The sequence below is a fragment of the Pan troglodytes genome, chromosome 5, assembly GCF_028858775.2.
Source record: "Pan troglodytes isolate AG18354 chromosome 5, NHGRI_mPanTro3-v2.0_pri, whole genome shotgun sequence".
Classification (NCBI taxonomy): domain Eukaryota; kingdom Metazoa; phylum Chordata; class Mammalia; order Primates; family Hominidae; genus Pan; species Pan troglodytes.
In genome coordinates this window covers 158,645,616-158,664,998 of record NC_072403.2, presented here as the reverse complement: position 1 = coordinate 158,664,998, position 19,383 = coordinate 158,645,616, and the positions used below count along the sequence as shown (strand labels likewise).

At 32.8% G+C, this 19,383-nt stretch overlaps 1 protein-coding gene across 1 annotated transcript in view; it reads right to left on the bottom strand.

Moving 5' to 3' along the window:
- Positions 1 to 19,383, bottom strand: part of ADGB (androglobin) — a 218,191-nt gene that overhangs the window by 46,704 nt on the left and 152,104 nt on the right. Inside the window, exons 27-29 of the mRNA XM_054686389.2 lie at positions 17,949 to 18,133; positions 6,641 to 6,840; positions 1,610 to 1,721 (exon numbers count right to left, since the gene is read on the bottom strand). Coding sequence (XP_054542364.1) covers positions 1,610 to 1,721; positions 6,641 to 6,840; positions 17,949 to 18,133 — 497 coding nt within the window. The remainder of the gene's footprint in view (positions 1 to 1,609; positions 1,722 to 6,640; positions 6,841 to 17,948; positions 18,134 to 19,383) is intronic.

Sequence of the window (19,383 nt, the reverse complement as noted above, 5' to 3'; positions counted from 1 at the left end):
CACTTTCTCTTCCTGTGTCTACGTGGAACATTGATAAAACATCACAAAACTTTCTCGTTGAGCCTGAACACAGCCTCAGAATCTTGCCCACACAGCAGGCCAGGATGCCATTAGGATTTACACATACCTGAGGTCACTGGTGTGGCATGTTCGTGCATTCATTCATTAAACACTTATTGACATCTCCCACTAGTGCTAGAGATGCAATGATGAGACCGAGGAAGAACACATCCCTGCCCAATGAGAGAGGAACCTCAGAAGAGGCCGCACAGTGCGATGCTGTTGGAATTTCCGCAGTGTGATGCGTTGCTATGGAAGCACACTCAATACATTTGAGTGGAAATGGGAACTCTTGGTGTCATACATTTTTATAGCTTTTCTTTGAATTTTAAGACACATACTAGAATCTATACCTTCTAATAAAGTAAGCCTGGCAATAACAGTTTTCTCTTAACTTCTATACACACAAACCTTTTTAAGCTCTTTCTTGATCAGGTCCAGGCAGATAATAGAAGCAAGCAAACGCCTGAACAGAGTTGTTGGCAATTAATAAATAAGGGTAATAATAATAGGAATAGCTTACATGTATCCTTTCATTTACTCATTCAGCTAATATTGTGGGGTGCTTACTGTTCATATGGGATCTAACTAGGGATAATGCAAGGGACGAAACAGGCGAAAATGGACAAAACTCCTCATTCTTCAGGGGCTTGCATTCTAATAGAGGAATATAAATAATAGATAAAATTTACTGTTTCTTAGAGGACGAAAAGGACTAAGAGTTTACGTCTTATCATAAGCGTGTTGTATGTATACTAAAAATTCTGAATGATGACAAAGCCCACTTCGGTGGTGGCTACCATCAAGTGTTTGAACTCAGGTTAATGGGACCCAGGAGGAAATGGAGGCTTTTACATTTTATGTTATACCCTTTTGTATTGCATGGGTTTATTTTATTTTAAAAATAACATGCATATATTATTTTATGATTAGGCAATCTAGCTTAAATTTGAAAGAGAACATAAATAGAAAATACACATTCTTTCAGATTCAATTATTAGATTGCCCAGTGGGATACAAAGCTGTTGGAGATTTCCCTTTGATTCTCTTTTTTGAAAGCAACAAGCTTCCTGGCCAGGAATACTAGAGTAGTTTATATTTTGAAAAAATAAACCAGAGTACTCTTTCACTAGAAAATTATTCTTCTGGAATTGAAGAATTTGTGAAATATTTTAAAAGCTTGTATTTAATGCTATATATTCTCAACAAATATGGGCAAATATAATTTTATAAATAGAAAAATGTCATACATTTTTGAAATGTTCAAAAGTATAATCAATTAGTAATTTTTATTAACTAGACAAAATGTGCTTACATTACATCTAACTAATCATATTTTTTTCCTTATAAAACAGGCAGTAAAAATATTGAAACATATAATCAATTAACACAACAGGAAATGTCACAGGATATAGAGTACAAATTATAATGTGTAATAAAACATCATACAATGATATTTTCATGACTAAATAATCAATTTATTATTAAATATTTAAATATCAACTTATTCAAATGTAAAGTGCATGTTTAAACATTTAGGGTGACATACCTTTGGTATTACTTTTCTTTAAGTCTTTCAGTGCTTGAACAAATGTCAGCTGGCTTTCGGTGAGAGGCCAACTGTTATACAACACCAAACACTGTATAATATACTTGTAATTCTGTGAAATAAAATGCAGTGTTTAAAAATGATAAGAACATACATGGTATGTGTCTAATGTCATTTATTATGCTAGGTACATGATAAATGCAGAATTTTCCAGATCAGACAGTCATAATTTAGTTAAATCATGCTGGATGTTCTCCAAAACTCTGTAACGCTACACTTTATAAAAGTTTAATAGCCTCACATCCCCACCAACACCTGCCACTACCCAACTTTATAATTTTTGCGAGTGCAGTGGGTATAAAGTGAAATCTCACTGCTATTGTATTTTGCATTTTTAAGATTACTATAGAGTTTGAGTATTTTTTCAAAGCTGTTGGCCTTTAGGGTTTTCTCTTCTTTGTGATCATGACACAGAAAAAAATAGTCTCCTACATTATCTATTATTATTTTTATGGATTAAAATTTTACAATTAAATGTTCACTATATCTGGAATTCACCTTTATGTATGATGTTAGCTAGTGATCTAGTTTTATTTCTCTCCATGGAGATGTAATTTTCCTGGTACAACCTACTCAATAGTCCATCTTTTCTTCATTGGTTTATGGTGTTGCCTCTATTCTATATGAAATTTTCATAAAAATATAGATGTTTCTATCTTACTTTCTCTTATTGTTCCATTTACCTATGTATGCATTAATTAATGCTATTTTTACTGCTATATCTTTTTGTCTTTGGAAATACTAAGACACACTTTGCTCTTTTTTCCCCAAGTTTCGTTAGCTATTTGTGAATTGCTATTCATTCCTATGAATTTTAAAGTATCTTTAGAAAATTTCAGAAAAATACAGTGGGAATTTTGATTGGGATTGCATTGAATTTAAAGGCAGATTGAGGATAACATATCTTTATACTGTTATGCCATCTTGCTGAAAAGCATGAAATGCTTCTCTATTTATTCAAGTCATCTGTGTCCATCAGTGGATTGGGTTACTTTCTGTAGCCTTTATTCAAGTGTTAAGCTTTTCTATGTGGAAAACTGATATATTTTTGGTTAATTCCTGGGTGTTTTCTGATTTTGTTGCTGCTATTATTAAAGGCATCATATTCTGATGTCTAATGCATAGTGCCGGTGTAGAGGAACGCTACTGTTTTTTGTTTAAGTTGTAGTGGCAGAACAGCATCGTGATTAAGGGCATGACCTCATGAGCTAGAGCTGTCTGGGTTGAAGTCCTGCTTTAGCACAAACCAGCTATTTGGCCTTGAGGAAGTCACTTAAGCTTCCTGTCCTCCAGGTTCCTTGACTGTGAAATACAGATAATAGGAATACTTACTTCAAGAGGCTGAGGTGGGTGGGTCACCTGAGGTCAGGGGTTTGAGACCAGCCTGGCCAACGTGGTAGAGAACCCCTTTGTCTACTAAAAATACAAAAAATATTAGCCGGGTGTGGGGGCATGTGCCTATAATCCCAGCTACTCCAGAGGCTGAGACGAGAGAATCACTTGAACCCCGTAGGTGGAGATTGCAGTGAGCTGAGATCACGCCATTGCCTGGACAATGGAGTGAGACTCTGTCTCAAAAAAGAAAAAGAAAAAAGTCGATGGGGAGAATTCAAGATCTATGTGTGAAGCACATAGTATCAGGTGCATAGTAAGTAATAAGTAAGTCAATATATTAGTTATTACTATTAATGTCTTTGGCAATCTTGCCAAAATCTCTTAGTTCTAAAGTTTGTTTATTCTGTTGTTTTTTCTTGGGCATATGATTATATTATCTGCGAATAATTCAATGATTATTTAGAATAATCTTTTAATTATTTTGTTCTTTGTACATTGTGGCTTTCCATTATCATAATAGTTCAGTATCATTAAATACTAACAATGATAGCAAGCATTCTTTTCTTATTCCAATTTTAATAGGAACACACTTACACGTCCCACATTAGTATAATGGTTTTGTATATGAGATTTGGCCATTAAGTGTAAAATTTTTGGCATGTAACATTTATGATGAAGAAGTTCTCTCCTATGCCTAGTTTGCTAAGAGCACATTTTAGAAATCCATAAATAGGTGTTAAACTTTGTCAAATGTTTCAGGATTATATGATCATTCTCATCTAGTCTATTACTGTAGTGACTAATACTGATAGATTTTCCAATGGTAAAAGATTTCTGAATTTCTGAGAAGAATTCTGTCTGATAGCTTAATACACTGCTAGAATTGGATATCTATTATGTTATTTGCAATTTATCACCTATGTTTATAAATACATTTTATTCCTTTTTGTGTTACCTTTATCTGGTTTTGAAATCAGGATTATATTAATTTCTTAAAAAGGATTGGAAAGTTATATTGTTTGTTTTCTGTAAGAAATTACTTTTTAAAAGTCTATTGGACCTATCCTATAAAGCCAAAAGGGCATATGGTTTTTTGGAAAGGGAAGACTTAGAGGACTTTGAATTATCATTTCAATTTTATTATTCTTTACTGTTTTATTCAGATTTTCTATTTTCTTGTGAATCAACTCTGCGATTTCTCCTCTCCCCCACCCTCAGGAAGTTATGTGTTTCCCCCTCACCCCCAGGTTTAATTTAGTTTAATTTAATTTAATTTAATTTAATTTAATTTAATTTAATTTTACTGAGACAGAGCCTCGCTCTGTCGCCCAGCCTGGACTGCAGTGGTACAATCTCGGCTCACTGTAACCTCCGCCTCCCAGGTTCAAGCGGTTCTCATGCCTCAGCCTCTGAAGTAGCTGGGATTACAGACACCTGCCACCATGCCTGGCTAATTTTTTGTATTTTTAATAAAGAAAGGGTTTCTCTACCATGTTGGCCAGGCTGGTCTCGAACTCCTAGTCTCAAGTGATCTACCAGCCTCAGCCTCCCAAAGTGCTGGAATTATAGGGGTGAGCCACTGTGCTCACCGCCCCCCTCACCCCTACCACCCTGTAGGTTTTAAATTTGCTGGCACAGAGCTGTTTCTAATACTCTTATTTTTTTAACCCATTGTCTGTTGTTACACCTCCATCCTAATTTTTTGTTCTGTATTTGGTTAATTTATATCTTCTCTTTTTCTCTTTTTCTTAATTGGTCTTACTAGAAGTACGTGTATTTTATTAATCTTTAAAAGTACCCTGGGTTTTATTAATCTTTATTTTTTATTCCACATTTCATTGATTTCTGCTCTCATCATTATTAAAATCCTTTCTTTTATCTTTGAGTTACTTTTCTGTTCTTTTTTTGAATTTTTATTTCAATAGCTTAGCTCATTTGTTTTTAATCATCCCTGCTTCCTAATGAATTAATCTAGAAGCTGCATTGTATTTTTACTACTAAAAATAGTAGCAGTAAACAAATGCTATTTTAGATGTTGTTTACAAATTTGGATTGTTATTGAATCTTATGTATTTCATAATTTATTTTCCAATATTCTTTTAAACTAAAGAATTATTTAGTATATTTAATATATTTTATTTAGTTTTATTATTTATAGGATTTAAAACTCCTTGTTAATTATTAGTTTCTATTTTATTGCATTAAGTTCAGATAACATACTATATGATAGGGATAGTTTGGATTTTATTGAGGCTTCCATTTATTGTCTATTACATGATATTTAAAAAAAATCTCATGTGTGCTAAAGAAGTATATTCTCTGTTTATTGGGTAAAGTGTTCCATATAGATATCTAAATGATTAAGCTTATATTTAGATTTTGTTTTCAAATTCTCACAATTCTATTTACTTCGTTTTTCAGCTTGAACTGTCAGTTTCCACGAGGCATGGGTTAAAAATCTTCAATTATTTATGATTTACTTATCTTTTTATCTCTGTAGTTCTAATAGTTATTGCTTTTTATTTATTGTGTCTAGATAATTAGGTGCCTATATGTTAGTTATGGCCATGTCTACTTGATTTATTCTACCTTTTATTTTTATGTAATGTTTCTATATGTATTAAAACTATCATCAGGCCAAGCACGGTGGCTCACACCTGTAATCCCAGCTCTTTGGGAGGCCATGGCAGGTGGATCATGAGGTCAGGCATTCAAGACCAGCCTGGCCAACATGGTGAAACCCTGTCTCTGCTAAAAATACAGAAAATTAGTCAGGTGTGGTGGCAGGCACCTGAAATCCCAGTTACTCAGGAGGCTGAGGCAGGAGAATCACTTGAACCCAGGAGGCAGAGGTTGCAGTGAGCCAAGATCACGCCATTGCACTCCAGCCTGGGCAACAGTGCAAAACTCCATCTCAAAAAACAAACAAACAAACAAAACACTATCATCACAGCTCTCTCTTGGTTCATATTTGCCAGGTATGTTTTTCTAACATTCTATCATGGAACTTTCTACAGCAGTTTGTTTAAAATAGTTAGATCTTATTTTTATATAACTTTAAAATTTTAGCATTTTAGTTGATTAATTTGATCTATTTGGATTTATTGTAATTTCTGTGATATTAACATTTATTTCTGGCATTTTCTTTTCTATTCCTTTAATTTAATTTAAACTTATTTTACTTTTTGGTTTCCAATGGCTAGGTCATGCCTTTGTCTGCTGTTTTATAAATATATGCATTATCTTTTTTCCCTTTAATTGTAAGCACATACAAATTAAGTTTTATTAATATATGACCTTTAATATGTGACATTTATTAATATGTGACCCACAAAGTTATATAGCTTCTTACAACCCAACTATAAAATTAGATAATTACAGGTACATTATAGAGTTCATGTACATATTAAATTTGCCAAGATGTATTCATGTACATATTAAATACATCTCTGTGCCAAGATGTATTTAAAGATCTTGGCACAGAGAAACTGTTCAAGACTCTCTTATTCTTCAATTCTGGCTATACATTGGCTATACATTGGCACATTGTATATTGACTATTTTTAGGGAAATGATTGTTTTGTTTTATGTTAGGGTTTTAGGAACAGTCCAATTGAACAATTGTTTTTAATATACCTGCAGTGGTATGCTGGAACTGTCTTCTCTAGTGGGTGTACTGGTAGTTTCCTCCTCCACAAGGGGTAGACCAATGTCTTGTATTGCACTTACAGCTCTACCCTTGGGGGATTTCTGAATTCCCTGAGCAGCTTTCTTCTTAACATACACTTCTTGCTCTTTCTTGGATGCAGAGTGAAATGAAAGAATGTGCTTGCTAGCTGAATAGGAGAAATACTAAGTTAAAGTTAAAATATGTGATATACATAGTTATTACTGACTAAATCAGTTACATTCCTTTATAAAACACTCAAAGGAATAGGTCAATTCTTTTGTTTTAGTGAGATAAAAAACAGTGTTTTTGGTTTATTGATCTTAAGGAAATCTATTATAATAGTATGTGACATGCACAGAGCAATGTATATTCTGAGTAACCACTTATTTCTAAAATATATACAACAGTTCAACAATTTCTCATTTATTTTGTGCCACTTGAATGACCCTAAGCTAACGCCACACACTGATTTTCTGTGTTTAATGCCACATATGTATGTTATCACACTTATAAAAGACTTTCTCTTTAATTTTCAATTTTTAATTATTTTCTAATTAACAGATCATATAAGTACTGCTGATGATAGGTTTAAAATGGAAATATGTTGAATGTTATTAATTAATTCATCAAACATGTATTGAAAAAACATAAGTGACTGACACAGGGATATTCTAATTCCAGCCATGACATTGGGCTTATTCTCGTACCACAAAAAATGATAAAAATGGACAAAACGTATAAAGCAACTATTTTTAGCCACCGGAAAATATACAGCCCAGGATTGTGATCTTTGAGACAAGGGAAACATACAAAGTGACCTCTTGATTTCCAGAGATTTCTGCCTGCAAGCACCTTCCCAACTGTATACAGGGAAGTACAGCCCAAAGTAGTGAACAGCAGTGCTGCTAGGTTTAGGAAACAAAGATGGGTGAGCGGGGCTCCTGCAACAAGTAAAATTTGAGGTAGGATACCAGAAGGGAGTATATGAGCAGTTAAGGAGCTCAGAAATAGACATGGTGTCCACTTGAGTCTTTAGCTGAATTCTAAACTTCATTTGTGCAAACACTCAACAATACCAGGCAGACAATAACTACTAGGGGGCTGTGAGCTTAATGAAGATTCTGGTAGTTCCACAGTGTTGAGAGACATTGAAATTCTGACTTGTCAAAATGAAGGGAATTCAATGAATATGCAGAGCATTCAGTTGAGACCCAAGAAAGGCCAAGCTTTAAGAGTAGAGCTACCCTAACACTAGAGTCATGGCAACTCTAGAACTGACTTACTAAGCTCAGGACCAGGATCAAGCTGCCAATAAATTAACTGCCCGCCAGAACAAGATTCAACACTCTTTCAATTAAAAGAGCATAATCTAGACTCTTAGCAGTGTAGCACGCACAATATACAGCACACAATCAATTTGATATATGAAGAAGCAGAAAATGTGACCATAACTTGAGAAAATAGTCAATAGAAATAGATATGAAGCTGATAAAAATGTTGGACTCATCAAACAAGGACTTTAAAATAGCTATTTAAAATGTGCTTAAGGATTTATGGAAAAAGATGAACATACTGAGTGAACAAATGGTGAGTATCACAGAAAAATGAAATATATGAAGAATCAAAATGAAATTCCAGATCTGAATATATCTGAAATAAAAAATATCTGGATAGACTTGAACAACATTTTGTCAAATTCAGAAGAAAAGATTAGTAAACTTGAATACAAGCAATAGAAATGATTGAAATAGAACCAGAGTGAAAAAACTTCAAAAGAGGATAAGTGATTCATGGTACGATATTGTGGAAAGTGAAATAGTGACCCCCCCAAAAAAATATGTCCACCCAATAACTTAGAATGTGACCTTATTTGACATAAGGGTGTTTGCAGTTCTAATTAAGAAAACGATCCTAAGAAGACATCAACCTGGATTAGGATGAGCCCTAAATCCAATGATGGGTGTCCTTAAAGGTGACAGAAAAATGGTAAAACATGGAGACATACAAATAAGAGGGTCATGTGAAGATGTTGACAGAGATAGGCAGAGTTAAGTTGTCTCAAGACAAGGAATACCAGGATCCACCAAAAACTAGAAGAAAGGAGGAAGGATTCTCTCCTAGAGCTTTCAGTGGCAGTATGACCTAGACAATATGTTGATTTCAGACTTCTGCCTTCCAGAACTGTAAGGGAATGAATGTTCATTTTATTAAGCCATCCACTTTATGTAGTTTGCCGTAGCAGTCCTGGAGAATGAATAAAGATATCAAATTGCATAGAGTATGTATTTTTAGTCCTAGGTAGAGCACCACTAAAAATAAAATACTTAAATATGAAAATAGTAAAGTATATGCACACTCTGCTGACTCACAATATAAATGTTGCTGACAGAAATTGAAGATAAAATTGAGGGATGTACTGTGTTCATGGACCAGAAAGCTCAGTTTTGTTAAGAAGTTAGTGCTCCCCAAGTTCAGTGCAATCCAAATCCAATTAAAATCTACAATTTTGAAGAAAAGGCAGTGTTGGAGGAAGAGTAGTTATTTAGATCAATTGATCCAGAGTCCAAAAGTAGACCTATACATACATGGTTAAGTGACTTTTGACTAAAATGTCAAGGTAATTCAATGGAGAAAATATCATCTTTCCAATACGCAGTGCCAGAAAAACTGTATATCTACATGGGAATAAAGATAATTTTGACTGCCTACCTTAAACCATACATAAATATTATTTCAAGATGCATCATTGAAATAAACATGCATGCTAAGATTATAAAACTTTTAGAATAAAACATGAAAGAAAATATTCATGATCCTAGATTAGGTAAAGATTTCTTAGATAAAATACAAATAGCACTAATTTTTTTAACAACTCCAATTTTATAAAAATTAAAAGCTTTTGCTCTTCTAAAGTTGCTGTTAAGGAAGTGAAAAGACAAACTTAGACTAAAAGATCATATTGGCAAAGCATACATTTGATGAAGAACTTGTATCCAGAAGATACAGAATATATGAAGAACAAGGTAATAATAATAAAGACAACTCATTAAAAATGTGGGTGTAATGTGTGAATAAATCCTTCAATCAATAAGTTATACACATGGTCAGTAAGCACACATAAGATGCTCAACATCATTAGTCATAAGGGAAATGCAAATTAAACTACAAAGAAGTAGTACAATATATAAGCTAGAATGATGGATTAAAAACATTGACAGCAATAAATGTGAGGAAAAATGTGAGAAACTAGAACATTTATACCTTGTTGGGAATGTAAAATGATACAATCCATTTGATAAACTGTTTACCATTTTAAAATAAATGTATACATATGTCAAACACTGACATACTAATTCAACTCCTGAATATTGATCCAAGTGAAATGAAAACATAAGTCCAAAAGATGTGTACAAGCATGTCCTTATCAACTTGAGTCACCATATCAAAAAACTCCAATAAACCCATATGTCCAATAGGAGAATGGGTAGACAAAAGTGTGGTATCTCCATACGATGGAATTAATACTCAGAAATATAGATAGAAATAGAATAGTGTTATATGCAATAACATGGATATAACTTAAAAACATTATGCTGAGCAAAAGAAGCCGGTGTCGAAAGATAAATACTATATGGTTCCAATTTTATGAAGTTCTAGAACAGGCAAAGCTAGTCTATTGTGATGGAAATGTGAACAGTGATTGCCTCTTTGAGGGTGAGGAAATTGAATGAAAATGGCCTGAAGTATCTTCTGGGTAACAGAAATATTTGATATCTTGTTAGGGGTGTGGGTCACACTAAAGTATGTACTTATCAAAACATTGATTTATACTTTTTGCTGTATATAAATTATACTTTAATAAAAAATTAAAAATGTATGACACAAAGGCCCTGTCCTTTACTTCCTTCCATCCATTAGTCATTAATTCATAACTCATTATTTTTACAAAAACATTAGAAACACCTAGGTAAAAGGGCAAATTTCCCTAATGTATGAGACTCTACAAATCAGCTAGAAAAAAATAGCTAACTTCAATTAAAAAATGGGAAAGCACTTAAAATTTTGCAAAGAAGGTAATACAAAAAGAGGAAATATAACACATAAAAATTTGTTCAAACCTCACTAAAGACAAATGAAACATAAATTAATATTTGTAGCATTCAGATGACAAAAGTCAAGAAATGTAACTCTGTCAATCAGGGGAGCATGGATAAAGGAGGATAAATTTACTCAAACTCCAGTAGAGGGCAACTGGACAATGTATAGGAAAATAACAATGCACGTACCCATTCATTGACCTAGTAGTTCTACTTCTAAACATTTATTTCATATATATGCATGTACACATTCAGAAAATTAGATACACATGTAATTTGTTAAAATTCATCCTTGAATTTTAAAGATTGGGCATATCACAGGATCACTCTCTGTAGGAGCCTAATATAACCATATGAAATAAAATATTGTATTATTCCTAGCCTATAGGTCTTCCTCAAATACTCAGTTATCTAGAATGTAAATTTTATGGAAAATTATAAATTTCCCAAATTACAAATTTTAAAATTAGAAATTTTACAAAATATTCAAAATTACAAGTTTTATATTGACCTTATACCATAAGTATTAGTATAAGATTTTATTCTTTAAAAATTATAAGATATACAGATATTCTGTAAATTCCTATGATATGATACAGAACAGATATAAAGAAGTCTGTATATAAGATCTGTGACTGGCTCATTTTGAACTTCTGCATCCTTGCAATGAAGTTTTATCTTTCCTTTAGCATGTGGTAAGAGTGTTTGTGTACAGAATACCTATCAAGGTAGTGTGTACCTTGATATCCTGTAAAGACACACACACAGATTTTTTGCAACTATTAGTATTTATGTGGGGGTACTCCAGAAATACATACAGTAAAGGATATGTAAATAGATTTGTTTCCAAGAGAAGCCACGGAAAAGTGATTATTTTTAAATTCAGTGTCTTTTATATCACTCATAGACACAAATTAATAGCATCAATTTAAAAACAACACCCTGTTTGAAGTCTAAATGAAGAAATTATCTAATGTACAATAATAGTTCTATCATATGGAGAAATCTTTTAATCTTTTTTGTGAAAAATAGAAGAGGTCATGAATAAATGGAAATAGCCTTTCCTTGCATGCAAATTCGATATTGTAACAATGTCAGTTTCCTTAAATTATAGTATCTATATATTCAAGGCAGTCAGAAGAAAAACAATGATTTCTGTGTGTTTTGAGAAAGCTTGAAAAACTGTACTAAAGTTCATCTGGAAATACTAATGGTAAAATAGAAATATCATGTAAAATAAGAGCCATTATAGATGTTGGCTCTACTTTTGGATCAATTTCTGATCTCTGACCCAGTTACTCTTCCACTCAATTTTTCTGTATCTTTCTTGGCCAGAAGTAAACCTATAAAAATTGATTTTAAATACTTATGTATACTTCTCTTATAAATGGTACATTTTGAATGAAATAATGATTAAACTAGATGACAAACTATAAACAGTGTTACCTGCAAGAATTTGAAACTAAAAATTGCAGAGAAAATTGGTGGTGGTAATTAGCTAATTAAAGAAAAGCATGAGGTCATAAATAGCACAGGAGAGCTGCACAAAAGTGCCCACTAAGATTTTGGAATTGAGTTCCCTCTGTGAACTAAACTATAATACCGGTGTAAAATGTATCAAAATAAAGAAAACAGCCATTTTAAAGAGTTAAAAACAGCATTCCGACTGACAAAACATGTCTGATAAATGGTCTTAACATATCTAAAGAAAAAACTAGAAATGGAGTTGGGCAAGTTTGAATGAGAAACCACAAAGGAGTAATGCAGCCTAAGTGCTGAAAACAACCCAGGAGATATTCAGGGGTGAAGGACAAGTGATGGGAGAAAGAAGACATGCTCAAAAGAACTGAAAGTACTACAGCTTTGCCCAAGCTCAACCCTACTAATATAGTACATGCATATCCCACTTCCCTGTGACTTAAACACTGCACTTGTGCCCTAATTATATCATCCCAGTGTGGTATTTCTTCAATTCTCCTCAAAGTCTTATTCACACTGGAAAGGCATATCCCTGGGTTATGACAACAATTCACACGTTATTTCCAAGGTTAATAGGACAGGATGAAGACAGCCTTCCTGTAAGGGCTTCTATTTTTCTTTCCAAATAAAAAGCACTCTAAGGATTCTTATTTATTTAAAATTATTTAAAACATTAAAATTTAAATTTAAAGTAAAAAATTTAAATTTTAAAAGTTTTAAATTTAAATAATTTAAAATTATTCTAAGGATCAGAACAGAAGGATCCTTACTTCTTTGTGCGTCTTACTGTCCAAGTAAGCTTCAATATACTATTCATGGAAGGCTGGAGTTAAACTCCCTGCTAAGACCATTGGGGTATTGTACAGTAACTAGTAATTAAAAGAATGACAGGAACAAAAGACTTTTCTACAAGTGGATATCATATAATATACAATTTTTAAAAGAGAGATAGAGTATGTTCAAAGATCCATGCAGAATTAAACAGTCAAGGAACAGAGATAAATTCAATCTATATAAGCATTTAATAAATATATTATTAACATATTTGTTCACTATACATATTAATTAGAATGTGTAAAAAATTCCCAATAAAATAATTGTAAACCAAATCTACTACTATTAAAAACCACCACAATCAACTAGGGTTTATTCTAAAATAGCAAATATTATTGAATATTGAAAATATTTATATAATTTATAACTATAAATCAAATGGGGAAATCCAAATCGTAAAAAACACTTGATAAAAGTAAATATGTGTTATAAATTAAATTTTGTAAATGATGCAACATATAATACGAAGAGTTTTCTTTAACAAATTCCCTCAATCATATTTGTTGATGAATTATGGGTAAATCATTACAAGCATTCAAAATAAATCTAGGAACGTGGCTCACACCTGTAATCCCAGCCCTTGGGGAAGCTGATGCAGGTGGATCACTTGAGGTCAGGAGTTTGAGACCAGCATGGCCAACATAATGAAATCCTGTCTCTACTAAAATACAAAAATTAGCCGGGTGTGGTGTCACGCACCTGTACTCCCAGCTACTTGGGAGGCTAAGGCATGAGAATCACTTGAATCCAGGAGGTGGAGGTTGCAGTGATCTGAGATCACTACAGCCTGGGTGACAGAGTGAGACTCCATCTCAAAAAAAAAAAAAAAATCTACGAACAAAATAATGATGAACATGTTGATGTTGAGTGGGTAGTACTATTTATTGGGGCATTTAGAAGGGAAATATATTGGTACAGTGGGAGGGTGGGAATTATGTTTAGCGAGCACAATTACAATGAGTTATGCAATAAAATCAGAAGAAACTTGAAAGTCAGACTAGAAATATGGAAAGAGTGAAATAGGGAGAAACTAATCAGAGGTATGTATATGTAATATTTTACATTCTATAAATCATAATAATGAGATAAATGAAAAACGCAGAGAGATTTCAAATAAGCAGTGTTAAAATCTTGATTAAGGTCACAGCCTGAACTGTACTCCTTGTCTCCCTGGAAATGGGATTCTTACCCGACGTTAGTGATCAAAACCAAAAACTGATTTAGGAAACAATACTCAGAAGTAGAGCCACACGTGGCAAGGTCTATCTTGCAGAAAGCTCTGGGGAGAATGGTAGGAAGGATTTGTATTATAGACTGAGTGCCTCCAGTCAAGTTAGTGTAAATAATAAATCCTTCAGTGGTACCCTTCATCCCACTAGCTAGGAGCAGTTCCTGGATAGAACACTGGACTGGGAAAAGACAGAGACTCACACTACTGAAGCCTGTGTAAGATGATGGGATATCAAACAATTTGCAGTGATCTGTTGCTCAGCTTATACTCACTAACTTGCCAGTAGTTGTTAAAGAGAGAGGGACAGGGAGTCAAAAGTCAGTGTCACCACTGGAATCTGTATTGCTCTGGAACGCCCACCTATATAACTAAAACAAAACAAAACAAACAAAAAAATACTGATATTAGGTAGAAAAGGGATATAAAGATTTTTACACATAGAAAAATAACAGTTATTTCTAGTAATTTGCTTGTAGGTTTAATCAAAATAAACACTATTGGGGAAAAAGTTCAGGAAGGGTGCTGATTATGAAATAGCTTTGCAAAGGTCAACTAGAAGATGTAATCAATTAAGAAATATAATGTGATGGAATAATTCAAAAAAAGCATACACATCAAAATTAATGTAAATGGACTGCATTCCCCCATTTTAGAGACAAGAATCTTGCATTTTATATTAGTCTGTCCTCACACTGCTAAAAATAACTGCCCGACTAGATAATTTATAAAGGAAAGAGGTTTAATTAACACACAGTTCCGCATGGCTGAAGAGACCTGAGGGATCTTACAATCATGGTAGATGAGGAAGGGGAAGCAAACACATTCTTTTTCATATGGTGACAGGAGAGAGAAGTGCAGAGTGAAGGGGGAGAAAACCCCTTATAAAACCATCAGATTTTGCGAGAACTCATTTACTATCACGAAATTAGCATGGGGGAATAGCATCCCATGGTCTAATCACCTCCCACGAGGCCCCTCTCCCAACACGTGGAGATTACAATTTGGATTATAAATCAAGATGAGATTTGGGCGGGGCACAAAGCCAGTCCATATATCATTGTGTAGAAAAAATATCCATTTACAGGAGAAAGACTCACAGCAAAAACATGTAGAGGATGGAAAACTAAACAGATGAACAGTATTAACAGGCAAATAATAGCAAAAGGAAGAATAACAAAAGGAAGAATCAGTGATAAGAAATCCTGTTAAAGTTAAGAGAAGGTTGCTTTATGTTTATTTTAAAAATATGATACATGAAAAATATAAAGCAAATATGAAACTTACATAAGTAGCAACATAGCATATAAATATGTAAAACTAAACATATTAGAGTTAGAGATGTTATCACACATTTAAAAATAAAAATAGGTGATCTTAATACATATCACTAAGAAATTTTCACACCAGTTGAAGTATAAATGACAACCTTGACATTTTAAATATCATAATTAGCAAGTTTGACTTTTATGAAAGTGTATGTGTGCATTTAGACATCAAACTACCTCCAAAATAGAGTTCTTTTTAAACCTCAGTGGGACAGTAATCAAACTTGATTTGAATCAGGAAACTGGAAAAACACCAGTCAAATCCTCAAAGTAGAAAATATATCTACACTTTCGAACTCCACAGAATTCAATTAGAAATTAACAGAAATAGGCTAAATAAAGCAATTTTATTATTTAGAAATTCTAAAAATGTTATAAATGCTAAGGTTAAAGAAAAAGTAAAAAATAAATCACAGCCCATGGCTAACATAACACTACATAAAAATTTTATAGCATTCTAAGTTATAAAATATAATAAAACATATGTAGCCAGAGTGAGAAAAATGTATAGCATTAAGTATATTCATTTAAAAACAAGACTTAAAACATGAAATAAAATTGCAACTGGCAAAGCTAGAAGAAAAAACATTTAACTAAATTTTAAAAGTAGAGAAAGGGTTTTAAAAGATAAATATAAATATTGACAAAGTAGATTATAAATCTAAAAGAGCCATTCGGGTTTGAATAATAAATCCAATTCTTTCTAAGAAAAGACCAATAATACACAGTAAATTCAAAAAAGTCTGATTAGGAATAAATTAAAAATAAATAAAAAAGAATACATTGTATTTATACAAACCCATTGAGAAGATATTTAAAAATTTTAAAAATCCTTTATGCAAATTTATGCAGATAAATTGGAAACACTAAATGAATCTGTACTTTTCACTAAAAATATATTCTATAAAAATGAAAGGCAGTTAAAAATAACCTTGGAAATTATTTTCTTATATAGTGAAAAAACAAATTAATGTCTCTCCCCTAAAAACATCAGATTTAGAAAGTTTTGAGGACAAATATAATAAATTTTTTAAAAAGAAATGAATCCTGGAGAATTTAAAAGTCTCAAAAATAGAAAAACTACAAAGTTCTCAAATTAATTTCAAGTATTCATTATAATTTTAGCTTAAGAACTAGAAAAGAATAATGTATGGGTGCACATAGAGAAAAAAACTCTCACAGAGATACAAAGTTATGATTATGATCCAACAAACTGAGTAAAATTATATATTCTAAACATAGGAGTATGTTAAAACATCATGGCCAAATAGGTTTTATTCTAAGAATGCAAGAGTGATTCAAAATTAAAACTAAACTTATTAAACTCAAAGGAGTAAAATTTGATGATTTCTATAAACAACAACAAAAAATAACTAATAATGTTCCAAACCCATTCAATATTAAAATTCACAGCTATCAATAGAAGGAACTTTCTCAAGTTTCATTAAGTCTAATTATTAGAAGCCACCAAAAAAGATAATTAATGATAAATGTCCCAAGTGTTCCTCCTTAAGAAAAGGAAATACATCATCATCACTTATTTAACCTTGGTTTGGAGGTCCCAGCCAAGGCCACAAAAAATAAATAAAGTTATTATTTTAAGAAAGAAGAAATATCAACGGGCAAAATAGGTAAGAACTCAGTTTTCCTTAAAATCTAAGTGCAAAAATGGAGAATGAAGGCATAAAAGCCAAAATATTTAGTGTGTTTTGGCAAAAAAGCTAAAATATTAACTTTTTTTCTGAGTAGCACGATTATAAGGCATTTCTTGTTCCCTTGTTTGTAATTTTCTATTTTTCCAAATATGCTACATTGGTAATGTGTGATTTTTACAGTCAGAATCAAGTTACTAACATAACTAAGTAATACGCCTCAGAGTAGTACTGCTAACCATTATTTCCAAAATTATTTTATTTATTTAATAACTCATTGAGAATAATATATTGCAAATAGTAACTTTAGTTTTTGTTAATTTTAGTAAGTAGAATATTTTCTGAAAATAATGAATTATGAATTTAAAAAAGTAAAAATATTCTTTCAAAATAATAAAAATTTGACTTCTTATTAAGAAGGCTCATATAATAGGAAAGTAAATTTTTCTCCAAGATGAAAAGGCTTTAAAATAAACCTATAATGATTTTCAGAGCCTAATTTGACATGCAAATGCTATACTTGTAATATTTTGCTGTACTATGAAGTTTCATAATTTAAGTGGTTACTTGCTACTTTATTTTCATTTTTCAAGTGTCATGAAAACACAAATATCCATTTATGAATCTAACTATCCTGTTCATAAAGGTACACTTACACTGGGAGCTCAAACCTTTCTCACTCTTCAAGAAGTGAAATGCTGGGATTATAGCTTGGCCTTTTCCAATGGAGCTCACCATAGTTTCTTCATTTTCTAGGACCTGCAGCTTGATGAATGCATCTGGTTTGGATGTGCGTACCTGTATTGTAGCAGGTTGTGGTGTTAGAACTTTAACTGAATACCTGTAAAGAAAAAAAAGTTAACATTATCAGCAAGTATGTTGGTCTTTCTCTCAAGTCAGTAAGTGAGATAGTTTGGATATATGTCCCTGCCCAAATCTCCTGTCAAACTGTGACCCTCACTGTTGGAGGTGGGGCCTGGTGAGAGGTAATTGGATCTTGGGGACAGGCTTCTCACGAATAGTTTAGCACCATCTACTTGGTGCCATTCACATGACAGTGAGTGAGTTGTCATGAGATCTGGTTGTTTAAACATGTGTATCCCCCTCCCCCTTTCTCTCTCTCTTACTCCTGCTCTGGCCATGTGATGTACCTGCTCCCCATTCCTCTTCTGCCATGATTGGAAGCTTCCTGAGGCCTCCCTAGACGCTGAGCAGATGCCAGCATTATGCTTCCTGTACAGCCTGCAGAACCATGAGCCAATTAAACCTCTTTTCTTCAGAAATTACCCAGTCTCAGGTATTTCTTTATAGCAATGCAAGAACAGACTAATACAGTAAGGAAAACTGTCTAATTTTCTGATATGATAACCTAAAAATAAAACTACTTTTTAAAGTTCACTAACATCCTGAAAATACTGGAGTTATTAGAGACTTTGGCAAAGGATCCCAATATAGTACTGTAAAACAAAAGGAAATAGAACTTTTATTATCATCAAACCCTAGATTTAAAAAATATAACTTTTTGTTTAGATGTAATAAGCAGTCACTTATAAAACTTGATAGCCCTACAAAGGATATAAACAGACGCTTCTCAAAAAATGACATACATGTGGCCAACAAACACATAAAAGATAGCTCAACATCACTGATCATTAGAGAAATGTGAATGAAAACCACAATGAGATACCATCTCATGCCAGTCAGAATGATGATTATTAAGGTCAGGAAACGATAGATGCTGGTGACGTTGCAGAGAAATGGAAACTCTTTTACACCGTTGGTGAGAATGTGAATTAGTTCAATCATTGTGGAAGACAGTGTGGTGATCCTCAAAGATTTAGAACCAGAAATACCATTTGACCCAGCAATCCCATTACTGGATATATACCCAGAGAAACATAAATCATTCTATTATAAAGATACATGCATGCATATGTTCACCGCAGCACTATTCACAACAGCAAAGACATGGAATTAACCCAAACACACATCAATGATAGACTGGATAAAGAAAATATGGTACATATGCACCATGGAATACTATGCAGCCATAAAAAGGAATGAGATCATGTCCTTTGCAGGCACGTAGAC